At 31.9% G+C, this 21,602-nt stretch overlaps 1 protein-coding gene across 1 annotated transcript in view; it reads right to left on the bottom strand.

Moving 5' to 3' along the window:
* Nucleotides 1-21,602, bottom strand: part of LOC111028584 (atrial natriuretic peptide receptor 1) — a 284,757-nt gene that overhangs the window by 26,459 nt on the left and 236,696 nt on the right. Inside the window, exon 15 of the mRNA XM_022307288.1 lies at nucleotides 3,651-3,816. Coding sequence (XP_022162980.1) covers nucleotides 3,651-3,816 — 166 coding nt within the window. The remainder of the gene's footprint in view (nucleotides 1-3,650; nucleotides 3,817-21,602) is intronic.

The raw sequence follows: 21,602 nt of genomic DNA, 5'->3' as shown, positions 1-21,602 counted from the left end.
ACGGTAGGGGGGAACACGTGTGTGTTTGTTTTTGGCAGAATTTCGAATGGGGCACCCGTAGGTTTCTGCCATGCCCCGGGGGTGGGGGATGGCAGCACTTGTTCTCCGGTCACCGCGACTTGTCCGGAGAAAAATGCCGCCCGGTAGCCGAGGATCGAACCGCGACCGGCTGCGTCGCAGCGGACGCGTCAGACCACTCGGTCACCTCATCCCCCGAATCAGAAATTATTTCAAACAATTCTATAATAATATATGCAGTTATATTTAACTGTTGTATTTAAAATGCATCATTTTATTAGTATACATTAAAATATAGCTAACTTTTAATGTTCAAGTGTAAAATTGTTTCTTAAGCTTATAGGGGTGTATAAAAAAATATATGACCAACACATTTTTTTCTTAAAATATAAAAACACGAGGAATCTGAGAAACAAACATGTCTTATCTGTCTGCTGACAGCCCGATCGTTTACACATTCTGGTTAGTTAATTCGACAATTTATTGCATAAACATTTTTAAATAACTTTTTTCCCTATTTTGCATGATATAATTACATCATAAAACTTTTTATTGTTTTAATTTATCACAATTGTATAGTGTAGTACCCATTAGTCTTTTTTCAGTAGCGGTTGAATTGTTTTTAAAATCTGTTTTTGATAATTATTAGATATGAATAGAAAATCCTGTTGAGAGTAAAGTACAATGGATGTATTATTCTTGACGTTTAACTTGAAAATGGATGTATATGGATTTTATGCAGTTTGATGTCAGAAGCAGTTATCATGGGACACACATTTAAGTGGTTGGAACAATTAGTTTTCAACCTCTTAAATTAAATGACGTTTGCGAGTAGTCTTATGAAAACTTGTCACGAAATTGTTGAGTCACCGAATGATATATCTGGATTAAAATCTAACTGAATGTCAGGGTTTTGAATTTCAGTGGTTTTGCCTTATGGCGACACAGCAATTTTTCAAACTGTATATTTTACTGAACGAAATCCCCTCGAATAGAAACGAATTAGTGAAAAGTACAATTTCATTAATTTTAAAACTAATATAATTGCTCGTCGATACATTAAAAACAACAAGCACTGGGATGAATATATGGATGTAGTTTTCATTTACTTATGTTGTTTGAAAGTTTTTTAAATAATTTTTATTGCATATTGTAGATATTGGTGAATGGTTATAAATGTTATAATAACTCTTAAAAGCGCAGTGACTATATCACAATCAATTTATCATCTTAGTTAAGTAGGATATTATGCGTAATTATTTAATTGACATTAAGCCATACAAAATATAATGATACTAACAATAAAAAGGGTCGTGAGGTTCATTTTAAAATAAATAGTTAAAATTATACTGTAAGCTCAAAAATAATTGAACAGTCGCATAATAAACTATAATGGCCTTATATTTCTATAATATGCATTCTGGGACGTTGCACATGCCTCCATAGGTCATAATAATAGTAATTGCAATTATATAAACATGTATCGTATTTTATGTGAATTGTTTAATCCATTAAAACTAGTACACTATTCTACAATTATTTAAAATATTATTGATTTAAAAAAAAACTATATATATTTTTAATTTTGTACATGAAGGTTAGTATGATGGTCACACATGAATTATGTCTTCCAACGGACACAAAGGACTTTTTTGTACTTGTCTAGATACTCAAGTAGTAATAGTGCATACACGCATTCGATTCGGTCGTATGTATAACATAAAGTGTTTGAAGTAATATCATAGCTCATTATCTGTATATTTATTATTTAAACAATGATACAAATATTAAATTAATCTAAATTTTTGCCACATTTTTATCATTTTTTTTTTTTGTTACGAAAATAAGATAACTTTATTTTGAATCGAATTAACTAACAACTACATAGGCATTTAATCAATAAATTTATATCTACAATATTTTTACGTTGGATCAATAAGTTTTATGGCACAGTTATTTACATTAAACTTTTTTTATTATTTTTTTACAATTTATTGATTATTTTTTTCATTCCATTTATAATAGCTATATACAATTTGAAGTAGCCACGATAACCTTTTGAAATGATTTATCGTCGCGGACTGGAAAAAAAAAACTAAATGAAATGATTCAAAAATGCCTCTTGAATCTCTTTTGGGTTATTGTAACAAATACGAAAAAATTGTTTTTTTTTTATTTAATTTTAATTTTATCCTTCCTCTGAACTAACACCAAAATGACAAGAGATAACATTTTTTTTTAGTTTTTGAAAGGCTCTTCAATTTCTGAGCCACTCAATTCCAATTTCGATGAGCTACCCACTACCTACGGTTCGTAAAAAAAGCACGCGTCAAAAAGTGATGTAAGTAGTATACTTTTCGGACTGCTTAATGATGATGAACTAGTTGTAATTTACAAGTTGTTTAATAAACATTCATAATAAAAAATATATTTTTTTGCTAATGTTTCTTTTAGAAATATGTTTTTTATTGTTTATTAAAATTCAGACAAAGATATCGTTTTCAGTATAATGAATTAATTTTTGTTAAGAATTAAAAAGACAGTGGTATTTTCAATATTAAATATATTTTAAAATTTTACGTAGATAATTAAAAACATTATACCATACAATATTACAATTTAAAATAATATGTACCCAATCATATTTTATTGTGATAGTTAACAGAGTATAATATGTCTTCACAATTTTAAAATTATTCAGGATTTAAAATACAATAACTTTTATGTTTTTAATGTTTTAAACTATACATCGACTGTTATGACTAAATGGTAAAATGTAGATGTTGGATTGGTAATACAAGTTGACTGTTGTAGTTGACACTTAAGAGTCAATCATTAATATTTAGGCTTCCTTTAATTAATTTCTGCCGAATTAGAACGAAACACGAAATATTAAATCTGCGGAAGAATAGTCTTAATTTGTCAGGATGAATGCCAAAGTTGTAGACGATTAAACTTCTAATTAAATCGTTTGCCACCTGTCACGTCATAATTATTATCGTTTAATCAGTACATTTATTTAGAGTCGAACAACTTTAACACAAAAGAAACGTATACAATTCTGATAATCGATTGGTAAACATGAATATTTTGCACGACTAAAACCAAGAAAATTGTTTCCATCGTGTGATGAATCGATGTTTTAGATGAAAATGTCGAAAAATGAACTTTGACCTTTACTGATTTCTGTTAAAGTTATGTTTATGAACTCAATAATAATTAAAGTCATAATAATTTACAGCGGACGCCATTAAACAATAACTAAAGTATGCGCAATTGACGAGGACAATGTTCGCTAAACGATAACTAATTTATGAGGCCGGTCTACAGGCGGTGTGTAGTTGAAATGCTTACACTGGGCTTGCCATTAGCTGGCTAGAAATTTATGAACGTCCACGTGTAATTTTAACCGTTTTTGGGTACAGCGCGGGGAATGTAAAACTTTTGAATTGCATATTATTTTACACAAGAGAGATAAAAGCTCAAAGTTTGTACTAGTCACAAAAGGCTATAGTGCGTTTGTGTTGCACAGCGGGAGAAAAGCGCGCTTCCGGCGAATCGCCGATATTGGAAAACAGAGATATTGTATAAAGGTGAATGAAAAATTAGGCCAAAAGTCTTTGATAGCTCACTTGTTTAATTTCCGTATGACTGCTTTGAGTGTGGTGAAATCAGGTCGGTCGGCCGGGTCTTCGGTCCAGCATCGTTTCATTAACACACCCACCTCCTCGTCACAGCTCAAATCCGCTACACTTGGCCTTAGACATTTTTCCTTGCTCTTCACGCTGTCCACGATTTCTGTAATAAGGTAAAAAAAAAAATCTATTAGTACATCTATAGGTTTTATGGGTACACTTATTTATTTATTTATTTTTTTTGTAATCCGAACAGTATTGTATAGGATTGACCCACATTAAAATGTAATCAGTGCAAGGTATATTCACTAGCTATCTATATATAAATAGCTTTATACATAAATTGAGAAAGACCAACATTTCTTGATAAAAAAATAATGGTAAAACGGAACTTGTAACTATATAGATCACTATTATTCATTGAGCAATCTACTTGAATGGTAATATAAGCATAATACACGTTTTCAATGCAAATACGAAAAAGCTAAATTAAGATATTCTATTTATCAATATTAAGGATATAATCAGATTAAGATTTAAGACTGATTTGATTGATGTAACGATGTATCAAACGAAATCGTTATGAATTATGATCATACAAATTGTACACCGTATTAGATTAGCTAACGCTATAGCGGTGTAGGTACTTAAACTGTTAATTTTTCACAAATATTTTGCACAAATTACTTGAAAAATAACTAAACAAATATCTTTAAAATATTATGATTTACCAACATTCATGTATTTCATAGTCGAAAAAGTTAAATTATTGACTTATAAGAACTTAAAATCTAAACTTCTATAACTAACATATTGTTAATTAGTTTTATTTTATTAAAATTGAAATCGAAGAGAAAAACTTGGATAGTAATCGTTACACATATTGAACAAAGGTAAATCGATTAAAAACGAAAATAAAAATGTTCTTTTTCCTTTATAATGTTCGCTTTTGAATATCGCCCAAGTACAATATTTTATAATATGATGGTACCAGAACATTACCGGCTGTATATACTTTTACGGTTATCCTTGTGTAGAAGATTGTAACAAAGTTTCTATAGTCAAGTTTTGATTTACATATTAAAATGTTTGTCATTGCCCTTGTACAACATCTGGTGACAACCTAACACGGCGAAACTCACGTATTTTACGTCATAAAATAAAGCACGTTTTAGCGTTCCACGTAGTGGCTAATGAACTGCAGTTATGGGCTGTGAACAAGCACAAAAGTGCGAATTTCGGTAATTACGAAACATAACATACATTTAACGTTTGCTTTACATAAATTACAATGAAAATAATAGTAGTAGTAGTAGTAGTTGTACAATGTTTATAACTCATAACTATTACAACAATTCAACGCGTTTTATCATCGCAACATCAGAAATTACATCTGTACATTGTATTTTATTAATCCTGAACAGTGTTTTGAACATGGTTTTAAATTTAAAGTTAATTTTGATTCGGTCGTGTTGTTATCGTGTCAAGTTTAGATTATTACTTCTACTAAATCAGCGGAAACAACACGTGTTTATCAGTTTTGAGTTGATCTAAATAAAAGCAACAAGAACCGACAAACCTTTACTTAAAAATGCTATAAGAGTAATAATATTTTATAGTATAAGAAACGCGAGTGACGGGCTATTATTTTACCGGACAAAAATTGTAAATTAATTGTTATTTTTTAACAATCTTACACATCGTTTCTTCGTCTGGTTGTAAAATAACTCTAGTTCGATATATAAACCGTTTCTATTCGTTTGACAATTTCAATATTGTTACGATTTGTGACTCACACCCGGGCGAATATTTATTGTCTAATACTGAATTCGGATGCTTTTGTTTTGTGGTATCAACGCAAAAGTGATTCATCGGATATCGGAATATTTTGAAAATGTCTTGATGGTTATACTGAAAAAAACATTTCATACTATTTTCTAGTTGTATAACGTCCGTATAAAATCCACGATTAATGAGCTTAAACACTTTATCGGAAAATCTTAACAAATAAGCTGCTCCGGGAAGGTTCGAGCTACATCCATATACACATATATCATAAATTAAACCTCAAGCGATCGATCAAAACTAATTGGATCGAACGACGGACTGGGTAATATTATGAAATATGTTTACTGTAAGGATTCAAAGTCGTACTGTTGCGTCACGAAAGTTGATTAGAAAATCGAGACGAAGCGAATAAAAGATAGAAGAATAAAGAAAGAGAGAGAGAGAGACCTCCGGAATGGTTGGATTTGACCCGACCCGACCTCGGCAGCTGACATGGCGGCGAAATACTTGGACGGTATACACGTATTCTTATTATTGCAATAATGATGTTTCATTACAATGCTATGGCAATAGGTGGAAATACTCATAATAGTGGACAATATGGGTGCATCGAAGTGGGTGGTCTCAATAAACTATTATAATAGGCCTACAAAATTGCAACTGTAACAGCCGCCATAAAGACGAGTGATTATAATACAAACGGAAGAAATACAATAATAATTTAATCACGTTTCGCGCATATCAGCGAATAACTCGAGCGATGATATTAATATTATAACTAGGGTAATAACGATAATATTATGCAAAAATAAAATCGTATACTGGGTGTGACAGAATGAAATAAAAGATGTAATCAACTGAATACCTCGGTGCAATAACTTAATTTATGCTTATAGATTTTTAATTACATTTCTATTCAGATATCATACGATTGTTGGATATGGTCAGTTCAGTTAATTTTGGCATTTGATAAGCGTATGACAATTTGAAAAAAAAGAACTGTGGCCCTAAGACTATACTATTATATTGGAAAAAAATCACGATCCCTAAGTTTAAGCTAAAGGTATATTGTGATATTTTAATATAGATAATATAGTTTTCGGACCTCTGTCAAGCAGAGGTTAACGTGACGTGCCAAGACGAACCGGGCGGGTTATAATACTAACAAAAATTAAATAATGTCGACCAGAACAAAATTCACAACATAATTTATTCGGTAACTGTTGTTCAGATAATAATTCCTACACACCCTGTATAATAGTTGTACGTTATACTGGCAATACAATGATTATCGCGACAATATAATAATTATTAACGAGATGCGCGTTGTACGTCGTTTTCGACCCGCCGTGCATCAATGCCCTTATTTTGCATAACCGGAACGCCGTCTCACTGTGAATGATAATATTGTTCTGTATTCCGCGGCTGTCATATTATTATTATCATACTCAATGAGATAGGTAATAATATATAATAATGTTATTGCACACTAGAATAATGCGATATAGTTTTAACTCGTTCCGTTTGTAATGAATTAGGTGATATCAAAATGAAAACGCATTTATAGGTATTATTATAAGAGTATAGCAAATGATTGGGCACACACAGTAATAATTATTGTTATAGTTGATTGTTATTGATAACAATGGAAAACAAGTTATTTCAGTTGGAATATTGTGTTATAATTTTTTTCGTTAAACTATTTTTTTAAAACGACAAAATAATCATTTGATTTTTTTTTTCGTAGAGTGTTCTACCACAATATACCGAAGGTAGCCGTCCGGATCACTGTCTTGTCTTTTTTTACGTGACATTTTATTGGCTAACGATACCGACAAATCGACTCGTTTATTTTATTCGAAACCTTTACAATAGTTCCATCAATGAACGATATAGTTCAGTAACTGATCTTGGTTATCACCCCGGAAGTGCCATGTAGCCGTTTTCGTTTTTTGATGACAGTAATCATGAAATTAGAACCATTGAGGGTTCCTATTGAATAAGAAAAAAAATAAATAAATAAATAAAAACGGTAAATATTAAATATTAAATATTAACGGTCGGTAATTACAGATACGTTTAGTTTAGATTTGAATTCATTTTTTTTTTTTTTTTTGAAATTGTATATGTGATTATAATTTACAAATACAATTTTCATTGGTTTATAATTTCGATTAAATTTCCAAATGCGGTTGAAAAAAAAAATTACACTTAAAAAAATTAAAATAGGGCCATTTAATACATGTTGTAAATTTTAGACTATATTTAATAATATATGATAGGTAACTTTTATATACCATTTTAGATTAAAATAAAAAACTTTGTTACAAAAATCGCCATGATTAAAAAAAAAACATTTGTCATTTCCTATTTAAATTTTAAATGAATTCTTGGGGATAAATAATACAATTTAATCATGAATCTCAATTCTATCGAGATAGGTCAATACAAATAACATAACAACAATGCTCGATCACTGAATAAACATGAAGGTGTAATTTTTTATTGAATAAATTGGAATAAACTTTGATATTTTCATTTAAATTACTATTCTACTTTCAACATAAATCTAGCAAATATTTAAATAAGTGTTTGAATGTATTGTGTTTTTTAATCAATATTTTACATGAGCGTTTTAAAATATTTAACTAAATATTCAATATTTGTAATCACTCTTAAAGCATATTTTATTATTTATTATTAATATAGTTATTTATTTGTCTCGCATTATTCATTGATTATAAAATGTTTAATGAGATTGCAAATAGACACTTTTTTAGAAATATTACATGCCTGCGTTCACATGTATTTTAGTCATTAAATCAAAATATTCATATTGAGGCACTTATTGAGACATTAGTTGTTCCATTTAAGAAATTTAAAAATAACTGAATTCGTTAACAAGTTGACTTTACATCGGCAGGAGCACTTTTTCAGTTGCAGCAATTTCTTGACGAGTATATATATTTTACATTTCATAAATTTCTCAATTTTTAATGTAAAATATATTCAAAGACATAAAAAATATAAAATAAATGCTCTGGCCGATGCAAAGAAGACATGTTTACCAGTTCAAACATCTTTTTTTTTATATGAAACCAATAGAAGTTCCTTATAATATTGTTGTCAGTTGCCACGGTTGTTTTGATGAAAAATTAATAGCGTTTGCAATCCTCTTAATTAGGTGTTACCTTTACATTTTTACTTTTTATTTACAGTATTTTTTTTCTTTTAAACCATAAAGTTTTTCGGTTTAAACACATATATTACTAAATAAATATTAGCTTATAATACTTTGTTTTTGTATAAATGTAAAATATGAAAGTAGAAATGTGCAGTACATTAATATATATATACCTATTTGCAGTAGTGTTTAACAAGGTTATGCTTTTACGGTCTCCGTAATGTCAAAACGGAAATGCCCAAAAGTTCTATTCGAAAGAATTAAGCTACGTGTATTGTGATGCTAAACCTGTCTATTCTCTTATTCTTTGAATACAATTTCAAAATCCTGGGAAAGTGAAATATTATGAATTAAAATATATTATGTTTGTTTTTATAATGAAAGTAAGTAAGTAATGCTAAACTATAAAAACACAGATATGTGTTAAATATATTGTGTTTTTTAACCATGAATATAATTAAGCTGCTAAAATATTTTATTTATAATTGGAAACAATATTCAGTTTTCTGTAATTCCCATGCCCCAAATAATAAATTTATAATTACAGTGAAGTCATTAATATGAATTGTTTTTTTTCAAATATTTCATAAATAATTGACCGGTCATACCTACACACTGTACCTTCTAAATAATTTACCAGGTTTTGAAAAAAATGTCTGTTTTAAATATAACGTATGAGAGTTTTTCACATCAAGTAAAGAAATATATTGGAAGTATTTTAAATACAAGTTATTCTTAACTTTTTTTGCCATGTGGTATTATGCAACGTTATAGAGATAAACTGTGTAAATAAATCAAGGAACTTCAGTAAATAGGTCATACACGATCAAAAGCGATTCGACGGTTTTTTTCTATTCGATTTTTTTTCCGATTAATCGGTTTCACAGCTTAGACGGATTTTTCCAAAATAGACCACGTACATTGGCTATGGATTCTATTTTATTTTCTCAGACCGATGGATACGGAAATCATATTTCAAATGTCGAGATTAATCGGCGTGCAGCTTGACCTGCCTAATTGATTACAACAATTAAACGTCAGCAGCACGTGCATCACGATCATGGCGTTCCCCGAAAATCGCAAGTCGTTTATTTCATAAGCCCGGTGTTCGTGTTTGTCACTGGAGAGATTATAATTTTAACAGAAATCCATTACGAAAATTAGGAAAAAATATTGTTAAAGTATATAAAAAATATATCAACGGTAATACATTTCAGCTGTATATAGTTTGCAACGATAGTTTTACGATTAATTTAATCAGGTTAATTGATATTTTGGAAACTCCATAAAAAACCTTCAAATATATTAATATGTTAGATTTAAAAATGAGAAAATTTATTTTAAATTTGCAAAATTAAACAAATGCAGACAGTAATTTCAAATTACCATGCACTATAAATTAACAGGTTTTATATACATTTGTCATACACCATGACCTATTAACACATATTATTATTATAAAATAAATACTAAATTAAATTCATCGATTGGCATTGATTAAAAAAAAATAATTACTACACACACAGTCAAGTCACCATTGTCTTTAACTGAATGATACATGTAGAGGGAAGTTAAACATATTATGACCTAAAATAATTTAATATTTATTTGTAAGCAATTGCCATTGCCCATTGACCAGAAATTGTATGCTACAACAATAACATGATAGATTATTTTTATTTAATTAATTATTTTTATTTATGGTAAATTAATTAGACTATGAGATGAACGGAAATAACAACCAAGTATCCTATAGTAACTAATAGCTATTTTGCCATTATTGTTTTCAAAAGGTATCGGTTATTATACATATAATAGATGAAAACAAACAACTTGAACTTAGAAGCATTATAATTATATCTATCTTGTAATTACTATTTACGATTATCAGCATTCGGGTAAAGTCAAGCTGAAGTTGCCGATTTGACCATTACAAACTTCAAAGACGTGTGGGTTGGATGGCAAGGGGGGAGGGGTTGATACTGTAGAATGGAATTGAACCAAAAAAGTTCAAAATCCGATTATCAAAGTTAAACAGTTCGATTCGAGCACAATTCCTTTTGGGAAGAACGGGTTTGTGTATAGTATACTTGGATGTTATTTTAAACGCACAGAAGGAAAAAAACCCAAAGTACAAAATAGAAAAGTAACTGGGTGTGAGATTATAGTTGAAACTGCCATTTTTATTTTTGGTTATAAGAAGCTGCAGACGTCGCGCGTTATATTTCGCATTTATAACAAACGCCTGTCTTGGAATAATTGACTAGTTTAACTACCGAAGGGTTGTAAAAATGATTAAAAAAAAACACTTTACGTTTAAGTTTTGAGTGAAAGAAATTCTATTGTATGAAACTTTTTAAGTTTTGTGAAATGCATTACGTATATGGATATAATATATTATGGATATAATTTTTTATTCTTAAAAACCATAACTTTGCAATATTATTTGAAGCATAATGGTGTCGAGTCAATGCAGAATGAAGACTCGGATGAAAATATTGAAAGAAACATTTAAAAATGGTAGCCGAAAGCGATTTCAAAAGTTAGTTTAGTGAAAAACTGCATGGTGATCATGAGTAATCACTCATGATTTTTGATTTAATTTAAATTGAAAATAAATTTCGACGGCTTTCATTCGTATACTACATATTTTATGCACGTCATATTATAAAACAATTTTAAATCGATACATCATATTGTTAACACAATATCATTATTTGTTTAATTAGTTCAATTTTGACAGGTAGTAATTCAAAAACCAGCATACACACCAACATTTCTTGGAATAAAACGGCTCGTTTAAAACAAAATACAAAAATAATGCGCCATGTAATCTCGTTTTCTATACCCGACTAAAACGGTCGAAAAAATGATCATTTAGTATTAATTACTATGCAAAACAAGACGTATGTATACTCACAAACCCAAAGAATAAAATAAGCGCGAATCCGCTAATTTGTTCAATGTTCGTGGCCATCGACACAAAAGTCCACAAAAATGTCGTCCCGAAAGGACCTCAATATTTTTTTTTAAAACAATACAATTTTGCATCGGATTCGTTTGAACCATCAATCGAGGTGCATCGAAGCATACGTGTCTGCCGTAAGCCCACTATAATGCGATGAAGTCTATAACCATATATTCGGTGTGTCAGTGATATATAAAAGCCTAAAAATTGCTGCGCTAAATGTTTTTTTTGTATTTATTTTCCTTTTTTCGGTGGCTAGAGTATAATAAATCACAATGGAACGTGAGTGTAAAAAAAGTCACCATCCGCGAACTTTCATTACCACCATAATATATTATCGGTAACGTTTTAGTATAATAAATGTAAGTGCGGCAAAAGCCGTTTCTACAAATGGTTATCATAACGGTTTTCTTTTTTCTTACGCACACGATATGAATATAAACTTTATTTTTACTTCGCATGCATTTTCTCTTATAATATGAATAACATAATATTGTTTTATAATACGGCACATAGTATTATAATGTTGTAATAACATAATATTCTTCAACCAGTAATGTCTCAAACTGAAATATCGTTTCGCTTATTATGAGTCATGACGTGTAAAACGTTATAAGTAAGAACAAATCCGTTTAATTTTTGGAATACCTAATCAAAATTGCTGTCTTAAAATTATATAATATAAATGTATGTGTGAGGACGGCATAACGGCATATATTTTAGAGTCATTTGAAGACGAGACTGTACGATTTTCATTCACCTCACTCGTTGAACCTACAATTTCACAGCCGGAAAATTGTTCGATTAATTGTTCGTCGCCTTGTTTTGTACACAAGAGACGGATTAAAATAGGTATTTATATATATATATGACTCTGATATCAGATCACGAGACGAACGCGTGATAGGTATCCATATACTATTGTTTAATAAGATCGAAGGGCATTGTAAAGCCTTTATTTCACGGTATTTTAAAACGGACGATGAAAATTACGCGTTACGATTATGTCATATTATTATTCTTAAAATCAAGGGTGTATTAACTATTAACGAGTTCGCATCCGTGTGACCTTTTCCTATTCAATTCGCTTATATCTCTTTGAACCACTCGATTCCATCAGTTCGGGGTTTTGTTCGAATGTAATGAAACGTATAGCGGACTTTATCCTTTAGGTTCGTCGTCATTATTATATTTCTATGTAAAGCGGTTTTTCGCATTTCTATTTCTATGAGAATAACTTAAAAACTTTTAATACACACACATCACAATTCGATATAGTTTATTACAAACATTATTTCCAAAGCGAATAAATGTATAATATTTTATTGATTTGATTGGAAAATTATACGTTATTATCTTCTTGCTGCAGCCATTATTCGATCTCGGCGTAATCCGGACGAATATCCGGCAGCGGCTCGAACACTACAGACACGCCATAATAATATACACACACACGCACACACACGCACACACACACAGACACACACAATAACGTCTGATTAAAACATGCAGTTAACTCGGTAGAAAACAATCGATTCTTAGGTCGTGCGCATAGAAATTAAATGGCGATAATGTCGTCCGTCACGATCCGTCAACCATCAGTAGCACATCACACGCAGTACATTACCTACCCATCTTTGCCCGATGTAAGCACCTGCCGAGTGCCGTGCTGAAGTCGTACGATTTCGGCGGAATCCGGACGAACATCCGGCTGCAGCTCGGACACTGCGCACAATATACAATAACGTTCGTTATTTAATACGTACGTCACATTATTACGTCTGATTAACATATTGTAATGTAATCAATTCGGATGGGAAACACTCGATTCGTCTGCGGTACGCATAATCTACGCTGAAATTAAATAATAATAATATAGTCCGTCACGATCCACGGTACACAGCTGCAACCCATCGCCGCACCCCGGGTACTCGGTTACCCATCTGACTTATACCTAAAGACGGGCAGCGTACACATCATTTAAAGAATGCGGAAAATCGCCGATGTACAGATATATGAACCGATGAAGATCGTCAAACCGATGGACGAATTTCAAACACGTTCTATTTTATAGCAACATTGATGACTGACGGTTGTCAGTGCTCGTGTCCGGCTTGATGTTCGGGAATTTCCGCACTCTTGTCTCGATCTATATATAGACATTACAAGAGCACCGGCGACTGCCACCTGCCGCCGTCACCCGATGCTCCAGTCATTCGATTTCGATGCAAGCCGGACGAATATCCGACAGCATCTCGGACACTATGAAGTTCGTTACAGAATACGTCACATTATATTACGTTTGATTAATATTAATGTAATCAACTCGGAGGGGAAACAATCGATTCGTCTGCAGTACGCATAATCCACGCTGAAATCAAATAATAATAGTAATAATAACATCGTCCCTCACGATCCGTATACACCCGCAGCACTTCGACTATAATGGTACCTAATACCCCCCATTATACGTCCTTATATGTTCGGAAATTACGCTTAGGTTTTAATCTAGGAATTATCGTTGCAGGAGCAGCGGCGACTGCCCACCCGGCTCAGGCACCTGCCGCCGTCACCGAGTGCCTTGTCGCGATACATAATACAACTATTGTATATTACTATCATTATTATTACCTATTATTATCGGTGTTCCCCTGCGTATCTCCACTCCGTCCCCCATCTTTCGGCCACATATTATATTGTATCCTCCCCCGGAGGACTTTTACGCGCAACCTCGACAATAACTCGAGCTCACACACACGCACACGCACAACGACGGTAGTTTTGCAGCGCGAATCCCGCGAGAAATCGATTCGTTTTCCAGTAGAAGGAGCACGCATACGGCGGCGCACACACGTTTCTCGCATCGACCCCGCGCGCGTGTTCTCGTTTCTTTTAATAATAATTATTATTATTTCTCTCCCGCACACTTTGCGTCCGCCGAAATCACTGTGAGCTCTTTTATGCGTATAAAACGTCCGGCGGGACGGTCGGCAGACGCGTTAGGGCCGGTGAAAAACACACACACCCTCCTCCCCCCCCCCCCGTCGTGGGCGAGCGTCGCTTCGTCGCGGTGCTCTTTCTGTAAACGCCAACTCGTTTTGGACGTGCGAGTGATATTGCAACACGATCGCGGGCCACGACTGCCGACGATTGACCGGTGGAAAGTCATAATATTTTGTCTACGTCGCACAGTGGTATAACTGCCGATTTTAGGGGGCCAAAAGTGCTATTTTTAAAACGTAAACTTTATTGTTTTTTTTTTTTTATTATTAATTGTCTTTTATACCACTGTGCGTCGATCTTATCGCCACCAAATGTATAAGTTAAAAAAAAAAATACTTGTATTTATTTTGAAAAAAAAAAATAATGATTTGTAGAAATCATGCAGATTGTTGAATACAATTTTTGTATCGTTACGAGAAAAACGTTCGAAGATTGGACGAAAAATTAATAATATTTTTAAAAGCTTTTAAAATGAGTGTTTAAAAAAAAAAATCAGTTTTTACAAACGGACGTTCAATTCTCGACACCGTCAAACCCTATTTCAATATCTATTGGTCTTACGCCAGCAATGTGTTGGTCGCTAAGCACAAAAGTCAAGAATATGTCATGGGTAAGCTATGGTCAGGTGTAAGTCGTGCCTCTCAACTGGGTTTTCGCAGGAATACGAGCTCCGGGACCCACCTGACTCTCTCGTGTGCGGACGTTATCGTTATTCATTCGTTCGTCTCGCGAATGCTCACTTGTGCCATCGCATGTAATAACATAATGTACATATAAATGCACACGTATAGGTACATGATATATAGTACGACACGAGGCAGACGACACGTTTTTTATTTCCCCGGCGGGCGATTCGTGTGTTTGATAAAATATAATACGCGAAACCGCGAGGAAGAGAACGATCGTATAATACGTTTAGCAGACAGGTCGTCTGCGATCGATGCGAATAAAAAATCAAATCGACAGCGAACTTCCGCAACGCATAATGTTTATGTTTTTAAACTAGTCTGACTTTGCGGGGCCGAAAAGCACCGACCCGATATCGTATAGGCTGCCCGGATCGAACCTTCGCCATCTATGCCGTCTGAACAAAATTTAATATCGTGCCACACACAGGGTGTGACATGAATTACTGACAATTAAAAAAAAAAACTAACCGAATCCATGATATTTGCCATGATATTAAGTTTTGTTTCTCGATCACTTTTTAAAAACTTTTTTTCGCGTATCAGTATAATATTATGTAAACACTGAAGTCATTATAACAACAAAACATTTTTTTTTTCAATACGATTGGAACAAAAGTTATAAAATCATAAGTTATCTATGTTACATCCTATATAGAACAGCAATATATATATATATATATACAATATGTATTCATATTTACATAATATTATACGCGATTAGTGGTGCTTCAGAGTTATTCAAATATTTCATTTTCATTTACTTCCACAAAGAAGCTTTTTTTTTTTAAACCCTCTATATATCTATTTATAGAACAGTCGCCTTGCCGTAATATATATTTTTTGCTATTCGATATTCAGATAACGGGAAATCGTGTGTATAAATGTAAAAAAAACGATGTGCAATATAGGTATCAAAGGGAGTGCTTCGAGTCCAATTGATATTTTTTCAATTCTACTACTTTTCCTCGTTGCGCGGCTTTATTGAAAAAAATAACCGCATACCTATTTTATTTTTTACATTTTTTATTTTTAGGGCTTACGAATAGGATAGTGTAATTCAATATGTTTGTTGAGTTACATTTTCAACCGATACGATGGTATATTACTGCTGATGGGAACGTGTCTCTACATTATTTTAGTGAAAAAAATATTTTCGTATATTTGATTTACGTGATTTACTTTCACGCATAATCACCATTATTATTATTATTATTTATTCCCAGAGTCTTGGATAATTTTTTTTTTACTAAAATAGTTTTCGTACTTGCCGAATATTGTACATCTTTAAAATATTCCGCAAGACATTCATCATTTTAAATGAAAATATTTGGCTGAATGCTGTGTACAAAGATAAAAATAATAATAATAAAAACTTTCATATAGATGGTTTCGAATCATTCGTTTAAAACGATTCCGTGGAGTAACAAAATGTAGCTCCGCTGCAAATTAAAGCTATTCGTGTTTTTTGCCCGTCGCTATATATTGTGTGCGTAAATAAAAATAAAAAATCGAGTTTGTCGTTAATCATAACGTTAATGCAGTATTGTAACTATTCCATTTCCCCAACGGAAAAATTGAATTTATGGTAATACCGATAGGACCTTCGCGAAAAGGTAATAAATAGAATTGTGGGATACGCATTCGGAGTGCTTGCGCGTATCGTTGAATACTTCGCTGTTTTATATTATACGCAAAAATAAAAATAATTTATGAAACGAATTGATGTACAGATTATATACACGTATATTTTTTGAATTCAAATCAAAAAATTGTTTTTATATTTTCGTTGTATTTGCGTTCGACGTTCTGCAGCACGAATACGATTCGCTCGTACGAACATCCTCGTCTGCGGTGTGAGTCATCTATACTTAACAATTATTGCATAATATTTTATTTATATCAGACGACTATAATATAATATTAGAGCGTCATTAAAATAATATGTACTTAGCGAATGCGCTTAACGTAATTTTCCAGACTGGCTGTTGTACAGGAATGTCGAGATGAGTTCGGAATTCTCCAGGGTTGTCTTACGATATAAATTAATCATGTAATCTTGTATGACAAATTATAATAAATTATGTGTATATATATATATAATATATATATACATACCTATATAGTAGAAAGTAAAAACTAATGTCATTTGAAATCATATTGTGTGCATATATAAAACACGTTTAACAAACATTTTTTTTTAATTTTCAAAATTAAAATGTTGTAAATAATTAATTTAATTTAAATTTATAAAATTTATTTATTTTAATTAATTTCTAATTAACCTTGAAAAAGGTAGTCATTAGTATTTTGAATTACAAATAATTTGAATGACATTGGTTTAATTTTTTTTTTTATATAAGAACCAACAGTGTACGGCTTCCAATAATTTAATCAAATTTTGAAATATTTTAAGAGATGATCAGCTGCCGTGTGTTGCTCGGGTATTGAGTGCTTTATTGGAATTGAATTAGTAATATAATATAGCAACGACGTAATGTGATAAAATCAATATGCAATTTGAATACCACGTATTATTATATCATTCTAATCGGGGTGTTTACTGCAATAAATAATACGTTTTTATGTCAAACATTTGAGTTTCCATTGAAATAAAGGTATATATCCCACACATAATAAAATATTACTATCGTTGTAATTTTTTTTTTTAGTTCCGAGAAGATTTACATGGTATATAACATAGTAATATATTATACGAGTATTGCTTAAAGGTTTAAATCACACACAGTTTTTGTTCGATATTATTAAATCTGTCGAATGGATTATTAGTAGGTTCTAGGAGAAATAGCGATAGTGAGAGGATATGGTAAAATGATGATTCATGATCACATAAATATTTCAGCTCTTTCTGTACTATTTTTTTTTTAAATAAAAATGTTGATCGCTCGAATATCGGCAGCTTCAAAGAATTATGTGACTCGAATGGATAAAATGTTACCTGTTCACGTGTTAAACAGTGACACAGATTTTTGTGTCGCGATAAATAGATACCCGCTGAATTTGAGTTTATTAATTTCGAAATGTACGGGCAAGGAGTCGGGGTTGCGTGGATTTGAATTTTCTAAGTTGACATTTACTGAAAACACGAAATCTATTTGAATTTTGGTCTAAATAGTCAGAAGGATTGGGAGAGTTAATACTCGAAAACACACGGAGAACGAAATTCAACTTTATGCATTTCACGCAATTTTATCTGTAAACAAAAGCCTGAACTCATCAGTCATTTTATGTTGTGTTTCTCTTGTCTTATGCCAACCTTTATACTTTACTTGCTTATAGTTTACCAGGGTGACCCACTGATGCTATAACGTAGATTTATTGTAAATATTCGACCATTTTAGTTTATTACCGTTTTCAAAGTAATATACGAAAAAAAAAAAAAACATTTACACTTAAATCCCGACGAAATCTGGTACCCACTTCTAAAACTTTTCTTATGAGTAATTATTGACAACTATGTGGAATAGTATGATTTGATATTTGTTTATTTAATTAATATTTATTGTAATTAACTCAAGGTTTTACCAGGCGATAAGTAAATGTATAGTTTAAAATACTCGTGTATTAATAAACTAATTTACTTTGAACAATAATTATTAACGGATTTCGTTAAACTATAGGGTGATATACCAAACATGCCAACTCCCAATTTTTGTTTCAATAACTAATTTATTCAAAATCTGATTATTTGAATTTTTAGTTATAGTTAACTACAAGATTTTAAAATAGATTTTTTTGTACATATAATTTAAAAAGTGTCTTTTGAAGATACCAGCTTCTTGTTTGTCAAACGAGAATCACTATTTTTCCTGTTAATTATTAAGCAGACAACTTTGTTTAAAATGTAATGTATGTAAATCGAACTTCTAATGAATATTGTCCATGCACTTAATATATTTTATTAACGATGAAGCTGCTAGTTCAAATTTCTAATTTTAAACATCATCATTGGAAAAAAAACCCACATAAGCTTTGTTAAATAACAGTGTTTGCGCCTCACGACAATTTTTATTTAAATCGTATAAAAATCCTGAGTATTTGAAAATACAATGGTCCTATTAAGAAGAAAAGTTCGAAATTCCGAAAATCAGAGTTCGAATAGATTCGTTATTAAAAGAAAAAACAGAGCTGAGAGTGCTACGATAATCACTCTGTATATTATTGGATATGACAGTGTAAACCTGTTTAGCTCGTTCGCCCAAAAAGAAACAGCCGTCTGTTTTGGACTAAATCGTGTTATTGGCCCTTATTTATTATAGGTAGTATTATTAGTGTGCACGTAGGTACGTGAAAAAAAAATAAACGGAGGTCGCACACGTCCAGTCGTTTTATTTATTTATTAAATTCGAGCGAAATCGCTTGGGGTCTTGCGTACACACTACTATGTTGTCGAAATAAATATTATTGAAATGTAACGGTCCACCTGGACATTGATGTCGGTTCCACAGCCGAAAAAGGATCGATTTATTTATAATTCACACAATAATCTATATAATATGATCAACTATATTATGTACCGATGTACGACAAACGATCGTGCGGTAATGAATACAATTATATTTTTAGTGGCTACGCTAATCAACAAAATAAAGGTCAATATCAAATTTCTTATTTTAACAACGAGAGTTTTGATTTTGTATTAAAACGTTCACTGTGAACAAACATTGTGACGTACTTGTGTTTACATGGATTTTGTAGTAGTTTTAATAATATATTATTCAGACTAAACACTTTTAACACACTCATTTTCATATTTTGTATTTACCGAAATTGGACTGGATATCATATAACTCAATGATATGCGACTTTTTTAAATCAAAAATTATAATTTTTTGTTTAAATAATGCAAAATATTGCTTTAAAAAAGAATGTGAATTATCTGGATGTACAAAGTTTATAAAATTACGAAGAATCCAAAAGTCGTTCGTGTACATTACAACCACATTCCATATATAGACGTTATGAAAAATAATATCATTGTAATGTAATAAAATTGAATTGTTGTAACACGATAAAAAAAAAATCAATATAATAATATTATCTATACGTATATACTGTCGTTTTTATCAAACTACAATGCGGTCAGCATGAGCGTGGTGAGAATTCGATTCACGATTGAAAATCAAAATTCGTCCCGACCTTATTTTATTGTTTTCAATGTAAGCGTATTGAGGTGGTAGAAAGGATGTATAATAGCCATTTAAAAGTGGTTTATATGATACGTAAAAATAAACGATATTTATTCAATAGTAGATCATTTTTTATATGACATTTTTTTGGGGGTGAATAAATGAAAAACGACGCGGTAGGTATACGCGAGAAAAATATGTGTTGCAATATTTAAATTCGATTGTTTAGAGACAAAATAATGCACATTATTGGGTTGTGTTTTATAATACGTCATGTTGGTGGGGACGATGAAATTTAAAAACATAAAATGCTCATCGTCTGGTCGTAGCAAGAATACTAAACGCGTCGTTTATAATCGATCACTGTTGCAGCGCGGTGGTGTTATAAGACGATAATCTTGTTTTAAGCACCGACGAGGGGCCAATATCGCAAGTCGAAGTTTTTCACATAATTTACTGTCCGTCGGTTTAATATGATATTGTCTAATTATTAAGACGCGTCGAGTAATTATACCGCGGTACTACTGTGAACAGTGTGAATTAACAGTATTTAGCTCATATCTATACACTCGGCATTCGTGATTTCGATTTAATAGCTACAGTATAATATATTCGTGGATCGGCATAGTGGGCCGTGGGCCAGACACGTTCAAATAGTGTTTCCACTTGGGATTTGACATAATATCCGATGGTGAGAGAGGAAGAGAGAGAGAGAGAGAGAGAGAGAGAGAGAGAGAAAGGGAGAGAGAGAGAGAAAGGGAGTGGGAGAGAGAGAGAGGGAGAGAGGGAAAGAGAGAGATTGGGATAGAGAGACGTGACGTCGAGTTTAGAGATTTTACTGGTGATTTCCAAAATTTCATATTACTATAGTAATAGGTATATATACCTATCTACATGTATATTAATACTTGTGTAGATAGGTAGCTGGTACAGATATTATGCCCACGACCAACGAGACGGGTGGTGAGGACGGCGACGAGGGTCTTCGCATTATAATAATACATGCATATCCTGTACATAGAGAATCGGGTCCGATTGAATTTTAAACAGTATTAAAATGTCGTTGGCGCACGAAATAAATCAGATATCTGAACGGTGAGAGGATGTGAGGGGAGGGCGAATTCCGTTAATGTCCGTTAAGACCTTATGGCCCGTCGCTTAACTATTTTG

Source organism: Myzus persicae, unplaced genomic scaffold (genome assembly GCF_001856785.1).
Source record: "Myzus persicae strain clone G006 unplaced genomic scaffold, MPER_G0061.0, whole genome shotgun sequence".
Lineage (NCBI taxonomy): Eukaryota > Metazoa > Arthropoda > Insecta > Hemiptera > Aphididae > Myzus > Myzus persicae.
The sequence above is the reverse complement of the archived record's forward strand: the minus strand, read 5'-3'. Positions and strand labels throughout refer to the sequence as shown.